Raw genomic sequence first — 13,376 nt, forward strand, 5'->3', positions numbered from 1 at the left:
GCTGAGAAAACCAACAACATTCAGCCTCTCCAGCATTTCCTGGAGACCCATCTGCCCCATGTCACGGGTCTGAGCCTCCAGAGAGATAACCTGCAGTCTGAATCTGAAAAGTTCTGCATATAGACAGAAATATATACTCAAAATGGCATTTCTGAATAATTCTTTATTCAAATAGTTGTGAATAAGGAGCAGACAACAAATGCTTTTGGAAAAAGCTTTAATATTTATTTGTATGTTTCCAGGCAAGACAGATAAAGAAAAAAAACAGATTTTCAACTGTGGCCTGGAAAAAGGCAAGAGCTTTAAGACAGAAAAAATAAAGATTTAGAGGAAACACACAGAGCAAAAATCAGGATGAAACAGCAATAACACAGAAAATTATTAAAAGAATATAAATAATATTAAATGCATTAATCTAAGCGACAGCAATATTTTTCTTAAAAATGAGATTCCTTTTAAAAAACAGTCTTTGCAATAAAAGTGTCCATTCTAAGGGTTTTGTCGATGATTCCAGTCTGTGGGTGCTGCAGACTGAAAGGATCAAGAACCCAATGAGGGATTTGGTTTACGGACTCTTTATGGCATCGGTTTTCCAGAGCAGCTGTTTACATGAGAGATGAAGTGTGCTAAAGCTGGCACAAAGACCAAGGAGACTTCTGTAAATGAACAACCAGTGGATTTTACGTGGGGTGAATCGTGAAGTCCTACTTAGTGAAGAGTAGATGCTACTGTGACGTAGGTGCTAGTCAGCCGGCCACCACCTTCCTGCTCTGATCCATCCTGATCATCCACTGTCAGACCAACAGATCCATGATCGTCTTTGTTTTCCTGGTCTGAGCTGGAATCTGGACCAGAACTGGACGACGGGACAGATCTGATATTGATCACTGTTTTTGTTGCACCGCTAATGTTAGGTTGGGGATGTGAGGGGCTGTAAGCTAGCGGGAGAGAATGCAAACAAAGTGATGATGGGAAATGACGGCTGGCTTACTTGTGCCAACAGTCCCGCCCACAACTCAGAGGGGAATTTCTAATAAACTACTGCCACTCTGCAGAAACTATGTCCCAGAAAACAACAGTTTAAAAAAATTGTGCACATACAGCATAATCCTAATTACGATAGATCAAAGGATGATTGGAGTGGGCCTGTAAAAAAATACAACCTTTGCTGCTGCAGGCAGCTCCAAAACGGTCAGCCTCCAATATAAATAAGCTTTTGTGTGAACCAGTTTTTATTTTCCTCCTTGATGTTAAATACAAACAGATTGAAACCATTTCCTGTAGAAAATCACATTAGCAGATGTTCATGAAGGCACCGTCATCCTCATGTAAAAGCAACAAAAACAAGTGTTTTTAATAAATAAAATCTGAATGGAGAGTGAGATTTCCACCTATGAAACATGGCGGTAAGCGTCCTTCATGGGGCGTTCAGGCTCCAACAGCAGCTCGTCAGTGGAAGAAGCTGTGGATCTGCTGAGCCACCGCCTGGCCCACTACGGGCTCCAGCTGTTCAGGCGCTGCACTGCAGAGCTGCTGGATGCTGGAGAAATGCTGCAGCAAGGCCAGAGCTTTGACCCGGCCCACACCAGGGATCTGCTGAACAAGAGCCAGAACCAGGGGGTCCAGCAGCCGACAAGAACTTCTCCTGAAGATGTTCTCCCGGCCATCGGCCTGAACCTGGAGAGAGCAAAGAGGAATATTGGATCATTCAGCAGCTCCCGTGAGCAAATGAAAAGGGCTTTTAAAGGATTATTAGAGTTATTCAAGAACTGCTCTGTCTAGAAAGATTTTGTCATCTGAATCAACTACAACCAGAAAGGTTTTCAGAAGATCTGCACTGCCAGAAGGAATTTCCTCTGAGAAATGGAGAAAATATCACAAAATATAAACCCTCCTCTGTTTTAACCCTGGAACACTTTCTCTATAAAAAGTTACACCATCACTTTTGCCGAGTAATTTGTGCCTGATATAATGTACCCAAAAAAGGTACTTGTCATAAAAAAAATGGATCAAAACATAACAAAAGTGTTTTTCCCCCCAACTGTGGTATTTGTAACAAATTGAAAAAGAAAACCATAGAAAGTTCCTAAAAACATGCTCAGAATGACTGAATAATTAGGAATTTGAGAAGAAAAAAATCCTACAAAATAATGAAATGATACTGGAAACGTGGTCTTTGGTCCACCCATTCCTGGGACATGTGAGACTTCCCTGGTGAAGGCACAGACTGCTGGACACGCAACAAATTCAAATTCATGTTCCGGTAAATGGTTTTGACCCGGCGATGGTTAAAACACAAAACAAGCGTTTGGGCCTCTCATGTTAAAGTTCCACTCTGATCATCTTGTGATCGGTTTTCACATCGTTTTAGTGGTCTTTCAATGATGAAGATGATGATGATGAACCTGTGTTGTTTTCTAGGACGTAGTGTCTGCAGAGCAGCAGGAGTTTCTCAGAAATTCCCCTCTGAGTTGTGGGTGGGACTGTTAGCGAGGTGTCAACCCACCCACAATTCCCCTCATCCATCTGTTTACACTCTCTTCCGATAGCTTACAGCCCCTCACACCCCAAACTAACATTAGCGGTGCAACATCAGGTCTATCCATCTGTCCGGTTCTGATCCAGATTTGCAACATCAGGTCTATCCATCTGTCCGGTTCTGATCCAGATTTGCAACATCAGGTCTATCCATCTGTCCGGTTCTGATCCAGATTTGCAACATCAGGTCTATCCATCTGTCCGGTTCTGATCCAGATTTGCAACATCAGGTCTATCCATCTGTCCGGTTCTGATCCAGATTTGCAACATCAGGTCTATCCATCTGTCCGGTTCTGATCCAGATTTGCAACATCAGGTCTATCCATCTGTCCGGTTCTGATCCAGATTCCAGCTCATACAGGAAAACACAGACGTTCATGGATCTGTTGGTCTGACAGTGGATGATCAGAATGGAGCAGAGCAGGAAGCTGCTGGTCTACCAATTCTAGTTTGTACTTAACTACAAGCTTTTTCAAACATTTTTTTGTCTGCTCCTAATTCACGTTTATTAAACAGACACGCAGGAATGTAATTTTGAGCTGAATTTTCTTTACATATGCCCTCCTTCACAGAAATTCTACAAGGCCGTGTTCAAAAACCAGCATTTTCATTGAAGTGGGTCTTTAAAGAATATGCAGACACATCTATGTCAGTGTCGGGGTCTTCTTTCTGCTGCAGGCGTTGGTTTCCTGGAAAACCCGTTCATGCAGTTCTAACATCCGTTAGCTGAACTGCAGCCGCTGACGGACTTTGTTCAACACTCACCATCTGAGCAATGAGCTGCGAGGCTTCGGTTTGTCCTCCCACGGGCAGCAGAGGCAGACCCAGTTCAAGCACCACAAACCTCTGAAGAGAACCGAAGTACTGCTCACTGAGCCCAGTCCGCTCCACCAGAACCAGCTCCTGGAACCTGTTACTGGCCTGACAGACAAAAGCAGTCAGTGAGGACACTCTAAGGGGAAGTTCACATTTGCGTTACACTCACATTGCGATAGCGAACCAACTTCCTCCTGTAGCTGCTTCCTGCTATGATGTCGCTCTCAGAAACATAAAGGATGCTGCTCTTGTTGGGGAGAAGGAAGTCTGCCACATGGAGCTCATTTTCAAAGAGAATTTTCAGACCTGCACCTGAAACACGCAGTGATCCGGTTAGAAAAGGCTGAGATCAGACCCTGCACTGAACAGACCATACCCCTGCCTGAGCCACAATCGTGTCTGCTTTAAACTCAACATTCATGCTTGTTCCTGTTCCCCAAAAGCCCCTCATGTCCCACATGCAGGGTAATGCTCACCAGCTCAGGTGGATCAGGAACAACCACCAAGTGGAAACGCATTTCCTTATCCTACTTTCTAATGATGTGCCCTCAGCTTTAACAAAGGCTGGTTACGTTTCAGACGTGGAATATACAGATGTTTCTGCACAGGCAGACGTGGAATATACAGATGTTTCTGCACAGGCAGACGTGGAATATACAGATGTTTCTGCACAGGCAGACGTGGAATATACAGATGTTTCTGCACAGGCAGACGTGGAATATACAGATGTTTCTGCACAGGCAGACGTGGAATATACAGATGTTTCTGCACAGGCAGACGTGGAATATACAGATGTTTCTGCAAAGGCAGACGTGAACAGCTCGGTGTGTTTCCGTCTGTTTCATGGCTGTCCTCATCTGACTGACTTCATGAAGCAGAAACCTCTCTACATTCAACAAGCCTGACCACTCCAAGGAAAGGAGAGCTAAACATATGAGCTTTCCTTTACGATCATGCTAAGAAGTAATGTGAAAGAAGTCATTTCCATGACATTATGCAGTGTTTTTTTAATCCATCCCAACAAATGTTTCAGAATCTTCCACGTAATGAGAATTTGCCTCATAGCTACAATATTGTTGTTCAGATGAAGATCTTTTTTGGAAAGTGACAGAAAAGAGGAAGAGTCAACACGACAGAAAAGGAGAAGAATAAGTGAAAACCGCACACTGACAACCCATGGACATGGAGAACCATCCAAACCAGACCCGACTGTGACAAACAGCTTAGCAGTGAACTCCATGTCACCTTAAAACAGTCCAGCCTTGGTCACACGCACCCGTTCAGGGGATGTTCTGTACGGGTGGGGTCAGTTTTTGGGCTGTACAGAGGAGTGGCTCCATCTTAAGGTGAGCACAGGTGTTTCTCTCTGTTCCTTTGAGGCTCGTGTGGTCACCTTCAAAGATATCATGAAAATGGAACGTACCATTGTAGTGTGTGGTAATTGTATCAAAAACTCGAAGGAGCTGCATTTCCAGAAGAAAATGCAGGGTTGAACGCCATATTGCTGAATGAAAATGTAACTTAAAAAGGGTAATAATTGGCAAAAAATAAAGAAATAAAGAAATGATCAAAGTTGACCATGAAAAATGCCAGAGCCGGGTATCGAACCAGCGAGCTTCGGCACCAAGGATTCCCCATGTATTTCAATGGAGGCACAAATCCTTGAAATCCTGGAATATCTTGAAAAGTCCAAGGATTTGAAGGACCAAACGTTACAGCTGGAAAAAGCTGAAAGAGTTGAACATTTGAATAGTTGAATGGTTAAAATAGCTGAAACATTGTAGGAGTTAAGCGGCAAAACGTGGTGGAAGACACAAGAATAAAGAAAGAAATACAGGAAAACAATGGCTGAATACTTTATAGCATTGAACCATCCAATTTGTAAGGATAATGTAAGTTAAACGCACTTATGACATACCAGTGACACTGTCACACGGTGTCCTTACACCATGCTCCAGTAAAGGTGTGAGTACTGACTCCTAATGCATGCAAGTGTCCGTAGGACGCCACACAAACGTGAGCAGCACTAACAGGCTCTTTGTGTGGTGTCCTGTGGTGTGCAGGACTTTTGTTTTTTTTGGGGGGGGGGTAGCGGAGGGCCAAATTAGGAACTTGACATTGGACCGGGGGGCAATTTTGGTGAAAAAAATGGATGAACAGAAAAGGTTTTTTTTTTTATAACTTTAATGACCAGGGGGATATTCCAGAAGGCAAGTTTAAACTACCGTGACTTTAACCCTGAACTCTGGCTGAAGTCCGCCTGAACTTGCTTACTCGGGGTATGTCGGTTCCAAAAGACCAGATATGAGTTGGCGTAATTACACTCGATTTGGTAACCCTGGGTTAATGCACGTGCACGGCAAGTACGTAAAGACATTCTCAATGAAATGCCGATTTCCGGAGTCACCATGGAAACACGTGGAGAACAAAAGAGAGCGCTATACTTCAGTGAGACGGAGTCGTAGATTTTAATGATGGCGTATGAAGATTATACGTCCATCAATAAAATAATACGGCTGCATCATCAGCAAAAGAAAGAGTTTCTGCTTGGAGAAAAAGAACGGACAAAGTAAACGCACGAGTTTCTATCTCAATTCTATTTTCATTGTAATGCATATACAGTAAACCCTTGTTTTTCGCGGGGGTTACGTTCCAAAAAGAACCCGTGATAGGCAAAATCCGTGAAGTAGAAACTTCTATTTTTTTAACCAGTATTATACAATTAAAAACTCTATTATACATTGAAAAGAAAGAAAAAACCATTTTACAGGCTCAAGCATTTGTTTCACAAATAAAAGTACTTTAGAAAAGTTTTTTCAACAAACTTCTGTACTGTACAGTCAAATAATAATTTTAATCATCAATGTGAACAGAAGGCTTCAAATCGCGGAGATTAGCCCCGCCCACCGCGACCCGAGAGTAATTGAACGGGAGAACATTTAAAATGATTCTAAAAAAAATATACAAAAGTACAGTGGGACAAATAGCAACTCAGGTGTATTTCACTGCTCTACAGACTGAGCCGCTGCATCCTGACTCAGCTCTGCAGTGTTTTCTTCTTTTGAAGCCCACGGTGCAGCTGTGTTTGTTCGGGGGAAGAACATTGTGACAGGCAGATGTTTTCACTCTTTTTCTATGGGTTTTAGAGAAACTCAAAATTGCAGGAGAATTTGCACGTACGTGTTGTAAATCTGGCAAACTGTTTTACGTATGTGTACATATTAAACTGCAACGTTATTGACGCACAGGTAGAGAAGAAGCGGAGTGACTTTTTAGCCAATCAGAATGCAGAACACAATGCACGATGCAAATCCGTGAAGTAGCGAAACCGTGAAAAGTAAACCGCGTTATAGCGAGGGATCACTGTATATATAAATTCCATCCATCAATCCATCTTCCTCCGCTTATCCGGAACCGGGTCGCGGGGGCAGCAGACTGAGCAGAGATGCCCAGACTTCCCTCGCCCCAGCCACTTCCTCCAGCTCCTCTGGGGGGACCCCGAGGCGTTCCCAAGCCAGCCGAGAGATGTAGTCTCTCCAGCGTATCCAACTAAAATTCTATTGGTAACAAATATTGAGTTAAATTTATTAGAAAATAATTTCTTACGTCTATCCAACTAAATATTTTTTTACAACTCAAATTTACACATTTATCTAACTAAATGTCATTTTACTCCAATTCAATGAAATGTTTTTCCATCTTCATTTATTGTACTTCTTGAACTCTTGTTTGTCTAAATTTGAGCCTGCAGATATACTCATTTGTATAACATTAAAATAAATGATACAATGTGGATTTAAAATATATATCATGCAATCAGTTATCATGAGTCTGACTTTAACTTCAGTTTTTGCGGCATGAAGCAGTAGTGGTGCTAAATAATCTCATCACCCTCTTCCTCCCTCTCACTCATGGTGCTGAAAGACCATGCTAAACAACTAAACACATTTGGTCAAAAACCCACACTTAAATCCAAATCCGTCCAGACAGGCAAAGGGAATGGAATCCCACAATCCCTTGCGGTGCCGATCTAACAGCAGCACCAAAGTTAGACCTACTTAATTGAATTAATTTGAATGAAAGTAAAATAAATGTCTGAAAACTACGTGTTATTTTTAAGCTGACTTAACTAAAAAAATGATTTATCTTAACTGAAGCAAATAATTAAGTTAGATCAAAGTAAAAAGTTTATTTTTCCAACATCCATATGTGGTCTTATCATCCTCTCATGGTGGAAAAAGTATTATCTGAGCTTCTTCATCCACTAAATCATCTTCAAATGGACACGTCATGCTGCTTCAACTCTCTGAAAACAAACTAACCTTCAACTAAACCTGCTCCAGACCAGGTTATGTTCAGAGCATGAGTTGCTATAGCAACTTGACATATCCTGAAACATACCTCCAGTTTTGGAACCGAAAGCTGAGGTGATCAACTTCCTTAGCCTCAAACTTATCGTGGTAACTAGCATACCCTGCTATCTGGACTACCCCCCCCCCCCCCCCCCCCCCAGTGTCATTTGTACAGTTAACCAGGCCCTCCAGATGTTTTCCCAGTTGGAGGTTGCTGCCCAGATCTTCTACTGGTTTAGTAATTGTATCATTTGACAAACTTATTTCTTCCAACTCTTTCTTTAGCTCTGGACAAACAATGTCAGCTCCTTTCAGCATTTATTCTTTTTACAAACTCCCCGTCACTGAAGGGCTAGCTACGCCGGACCGTTTCCAAAGCCACAGCGTAGCTACTAGCTCCTGTCCCAGCTTCTCCTCCTAGTAGTTGTTGGAGCTCATTGTTGCGCTCCTCGCTGGTAAATTTGTCATAGTTTTTATGATTTGCAACATAGTGACATAAATGCAATGCTCAAAGAATTCAATATAAATCGTTACTATGTTGGATGTGTGTATGGATAAAGTTTATCCAGCCCTTGAGGTACGACAAAGTAAGCATTTGTCCACTTAACGCCTTTTTTTTCTCGCCAACACAACTTTTCCGAAAAAGAACCTGCTCTGGCTCTTTTTTATTAAGGGCCACATAAAAATCGTCCCCCGGGCCACCATTGGCCCCCGGGCCGCACTTTGAGAACCCCTGCTTTAAGTGTTCGTTGTGAACCGCTCCTCACAGTATTCCCATAGAATACTGGTTCACTGAGCGGTCTACCACCTTCATACTTCATACTCATACACTGCAGCCCCTACACACATCTGAAGCAGTTGATGGCTTCCGGCCCTGCTGCTTCACCACGTGATCTCCATCAACACCCGCAGAGCTGCAGGACCAGACAGGACATCTCACTGCAGCTTGCAACAGGCCGGTCAGCCTCAAATCCTCCTACGGGACTTGAATGCGTCACCTGAATGATCATGATCGACTTGTCGCTCTGACACTTCAAGAGAATCTGTGCCACATCAAGTCAGCTCCTCCAACCGAAAAGTCGTTCTGTGCATGCATAACGACATTAAACCGTCTGATTCTAGTTGCCGTTACAGGTTCAGAGGTAGTTAAGTTACGTCGTGTGACGTCATCCGGCGGCTGAAACAGTGACTCGCCTCTTAAGGCTCGAACCAGAGCGGAGTCCTTCCATTTCCCGCTGCAAAGGACGTGTCCGTACGGAGGAGCGGCGGTCAGGAGGTCGGACGGTTTGGCCTCCATTCCGCTGACCGCCACAAACCTGCTTCCTTCAGCGACGGCTGGTCCTGGAGCCACCGGTAGTTTTCGCTCCACAATATCAAACCCTCTTCGTTGGTTTGAATCTGATGGCGGTTCTCTCTGTGTGGCCCCATGTCGCCCCCTGCAGGACAGGCAGACTCCCCCCCAAAACAACAAAAACTGGGAGTTTTCAAGATTTTTTTTAAAAATATTTTCTTATGAATAATTTTTGCCCCCCCCGTCGTTTTCCGTCAAGACATTTTTTTGTAGTCATACAGAATATTAATTACAATCTGAGTTATTGCCTTTTTTTCTTTCTTTACTACGTGTTTTTTCATATTATTTCTATTTTACCTATGTTGTGATTGATTACACTTACATTTTGTCCTGTTTTTGTTTGTTTTTCACCTTTGTACCCTTTTCTAAAACTAAATTAATATTGTTGTGTATGCAACGGACATCGTGTGTGTGTGGGGGGGGGGGGGGGGGCGACTGGGTTTTGAATTTGTTTGTATTATGCCTAAAACTGAAAACTCAATAAATATATAAAAACACAAAAATCACAACATTCATATAGTTAATTGAATGAACCTAAAGAACAAAAGCCATCCTACAAACACCATGGCAACCTCATCCGGTTGGGGCCATTGACAGTGCAGTCAATGGTCAGCAGTGCCGACCCCGCCCAGCAGGAGGCGCCCGTCCTCACAGCGAACTGCTGCCGTCTTTCACTTCGACTCCGTCAGCCATTCTGTGGTTCGTGTTCCGTTCAAGTTAGAGGTTTGTAGTTTCACGAAAAGCTGACAAAAACCCAAACTTTTACATTTGCTCCATGTTGTGCAAAAATCGTTTTTAGCTTTCGAGAAACAACTGAACATTAGCTAGCTAGGTGGCTAGCTCACGCGCGAATTGGCGTCGCGCGGTCAATCAATCGTCGGAAATTAACTGTACAATTTTGTTTTTATTTTCAACAGCGGCAGAGTGGATTGACTGACATGCCAAAAATTTTCATCCAAAAGGTGAGCTAAAGCCGGGGACTGTTATCCAGCGTTTGCGGGTGAAGGTATTCGTTTCATGGCTGACAGTCACAGTGGCGGTTGTACACTGACTTACTCCCTGGGCGAGTAACCCCACCAGCGCGCCCCCCCCCCCCCCCCCCCCGCACACATACAAAATTTGACAACAACATTCTGTTGTGTTCCTTATATTCTATTTAGCCATTTTACACAAAAAATGCATGACTTTTCTAGACTCGTATTACAGCGGGCGTCAAACTCAGTCACACAGGGGGCCTAAGTTAAAAACACGCTTAAGGTTTTGGGCCGAAGAAGATAAACATTTACTGAACACACTAAAGCTAAACTTTTAAACCTTTTAAACTGAACTTTTTGAACATAAATATGAATAAAAACAGTAACTCAAGTTAAACCTTAAATAACTTGTAATATTTTGCTCTCCATAGAAATATATTCTGTCAAAATTATACAAATATGAACATGCTTCTGAACAAAACAAAGAAAGCTGGAAATATTAATAAGAAATTACAAATCAAATAATTCCGTTTTTTTTTTTTTTGCTCTTTTATCATTTTTTAGAGCATTTTTTTTAGAGCCGGACTCCTGCTTCATTTTTAACAATAATTTCTTAATGTGTGACGCCCTGTGTGTGTCTTTGTGAAACATATCAGAGGGATTAGATCTAAAAAAAAAACTTATTGTGATTAATATGTTTAGGTCTTATAAAACATTAAAGACTAAATCATAGAACTCATCAGTGGGATTATTCAAAAAATATTTGGCATTTCCCTAATTTTGTGCAACACCAACAGCAGAAATCCTCCAAAAAACCTCAATCCATAAAAAATGGTCTGCGCCCACCACCCCTCCCCCTCCCCTTCCCTCTGACACACGCGGCTCCGTCTCTATGACGGGAGGCGCAGCTGCGGCCCAGAGTTGATTGTCAGATAGAAAAAGACTCCCAATCACCTGTTAGTGTGATTCAGCCAGCCACCGGTGAGTTGCGCCCCCCTCTCGAGTTTTTTGACTTATGTTCCAAAGACTGCCGCAAAGAGGTGTGGCCGCAAATGTCTTGCAGCAGAAGGCGGTGGTCACGTGCGTGTCGGGTCTGCCGTGTCAGAGCAAGGAATTGTGGGAAATAATCCCCATTGCCTGCTTTTGTCGAAATTGAGTTGAGCACGGGTGTTTGTTCTGCCCAATTCCTTTTCATGTGCCTGTTTTACGTTGTTTCACTCTGAGTTATTTCATCTTTTTTTTTTTTTTTTTTTTTTTTGCACCATAAGTGTGAAAAGCAAATAGGATGAAGACATTCTTAAGAGTCTGATGTATCAAAATAAAAGTGTTGAGTGTCGGCAGCTGAAGCAATTTCAAATTAAAAGCTGCAAGCTTCCTCTTTGAATATCGTAGACATCTATCGTAGCACAGCACCATATGTGCGTAACGCACGCATCGGGCACGGCAAATGCCGCCCCCCACATCGCCCATATCAAAAACCGCCACTGATGGCTGATGTTATTCGCACCTATTTCAGTGTGACGTAGCACAAAAACCGACGGAAATGTTACACGTGCTGCCAACGTGCACATGGCTGCAGTGTGCGTCCAAGTCTGAATCTGCCTAAATGTTGCTGTTGGTCTGACGTATTGTTAGAGGAAGGTATTTTAAAAAATTTGGTTTATTGCTTTTCTTTCATGTTTAGGGATTCAATTAGTGCAAAAAGCAGAAAAGCCCCAGAAAACAGAAATATCACACATGTCAGAGTTAACACTTTTTAAAACTTTCCATTAATTAATTTATTCCATTGTTTTCCTATCTTTGGAAATGTAACTTAGCACCAATATATTTTTAGTACGGTTTACTTTTTCGGTAATTTTTCCCACAGAGTTTAGCACATTTTTAAATGGGTTGATCACATTTCTGCTGCAGTTATGAAAGGTAAAGGTGAGAATGGACATCCTTGTTTAATTCCTTTGTTAATTAAAACTATGGTTGAAATGCCTTTTGGTGGTAAGGCGGACTCTGTGTCCAGGGGAATTGTGCATTTAGATCCAAATCCAAATAAATCTAATGTGTGAAAAAACGCAACTGTGTCTTCTTGATCTGTCTGACTTTGTTTTCCAGCTTCCTCCACTTATGAACCATGTATGCATCCATATTGAATTCTACGACGCTGAAGTTGGCTTCCAATTCGCAAGGGCACTAAAGGGACATTCCACTGCATTTTGCGCACTCAGACCAGGTCCTGTTCAAAAACCCCTGGACCTGAACTGCTAAAACCTGGATTAAATTCTTTTGTTCAATATTTCTTGGTTTGTTTCATAATTTACTTTAAAGTTCCTGTTTTGGTATTTGGCTTTAAGTTGTCCTTCCCTTGCCTCTATAACCCTTAAATTGCATAAAATCAGAAACTGGGTTTAACGTATTCTTTAGTATCTAAATCATAAATCAATCCAGGTTTGAGCAGTCCAGGTCCAGCGGTTTTTGAACAGGACCTGGTCTAAGGTGGACTCAGTGAGCAGATTTCAATGGAATGTTCCTTTAGTGCCCTCGAGAATCGGAAGCTGTGAATTGGGGTTGGGCGATGTCCCTTAAATTGGCCGTTGACGATGTTTTTGTTGTCAACCATCGGGATGGACGATGAAATCGTGGGGGGGGGGGTATTTTTAATATTTCGGTCTTATATAATTGCTATTCGTTGTTTTACTTTATTACTTTATTTTTTTTATTTCCCAACTAATGACTCATCCGCGATTATCCAGTATAAACTGAGGGAAGTGACTTTAAGAAAAAAAGTAACAAACTAGAAAAGAAATGGTCCGCTCCCGCACTTGACTAGTCAAGTGGACCGGCGGAGTGCGGATTTACAGCTTTGCGTTTGAGTGGAAGGGGGGGGTGCTTTGTTACATGAGCGGTAGTATGTGGGAGATTTAAAACTGCGATCCGTTCCGCAGCTCTAGGGGAACGGGCTCCCGAACTCAGAACCGGGTCTAAAAGTGTGTGTCTGAGCAGAGGATCGTGAGCACACACACAGCGCTTTGGGGCGGTGTGAGCTTCAAAGCAGAAAGGCCGCTCAGTCCTTAAAATCGTTCAAACAATCACGTGGATTTGTGTTTCGAGTCGTGTCCCGACTAAATAAAGGCTGATGTTATTCCCACATGTTTACATGCAGCCAAGATGCAGATTGCAGCACCACCCAAAGCTAATGTTGTTAGCCCGTGTTAGCATACTGCTAATCCTGGCTTCTTTTTCCGGCTCCGTTTTTCAACAGAAAAAGCACTGACCACACGGATTAAAAATAAAACGATGAACGAACAGGCGTTTCATAATAATCGTAACATTATTAAAAGCACTTTTAGAAGA

At 42.5% G+C, this 13,376-nt stretch overlaps 2 protein-coding genes across 4 annotated transcripts in view; one reads left to right on the forward strand and one right to left on the reverse strand.

Annotated features, from left to right (window-relative positions):
* Positions 1–200: 200 nt before the first annotated feature.
* faap24 (FA core complex associated protein 24) lies at positions 201–9,736 on the reverse strand. 2 transcript variants are annotated; one of them, XM_004086201.5, is made up of 5 exons: positions 9,615–9,736; positions 8,901–9,142; positions 3,524–3,666; positions 3,304–3,459; positions 201–1,677 (listed from the first exon to the last, which is right to left on the reverse strand). In XM_004086201.5, the coding sequence occupies exons 1-5, from the start codon at positions 9,632–9,634 to the stop codon at positions 1,450–1,452; spliced, it is 789 nt and encodes a 262-aa protein (XP_004086249.2). In that variant the 5' UTR covers positions 9,635–9,736; the 3' UTR covers positions 201–1,449. The 2 variants fall into 2 exon arrangements, with proteins under 2 accessions (XP_004086249.2, XP_078804457.1); XM_078948331.1 differs by having other exon boundaries at positions 9,621–9,734.
* The window catches only part of tdrd12 (tudor domain containing 12), an 81,114-nt gene continuing 77,377 nt past the window's right edge, over positions 9,640–13,376 (forward strand). For both annotated transcript variants that reach the window (XM_004086241.5, XM_023955529.2), the window contains exons 1-2: positions 9,640–9,780; positions 9,975–10,019. In XM_004086241.5, the coding sequence (XP_004086289.2) occupies positions 9,996–10,019 (24 nt within the window). In that variant the 5' untranslated portion in view covers positions 9,640–9,780; positions 9,975–9,995. The remainder of the gene's footprint in view (positions 9,781–9,974; positions 10,020–13,376) is intronic.

Source organism: Oryzias latipes, chromosome 6, assembly GCF_053564925.1.
Source record: "Oryzias latipes strain Hd-rR chromosome 6, Olatipes_Hd-rR_3.1".
Lineage (NCBI taxonomy): Eukaryota > Metazoa > Chordata > Actinopteri > Beloniformes > Adrianichthyidae > Oryzias > Oryzias latipes.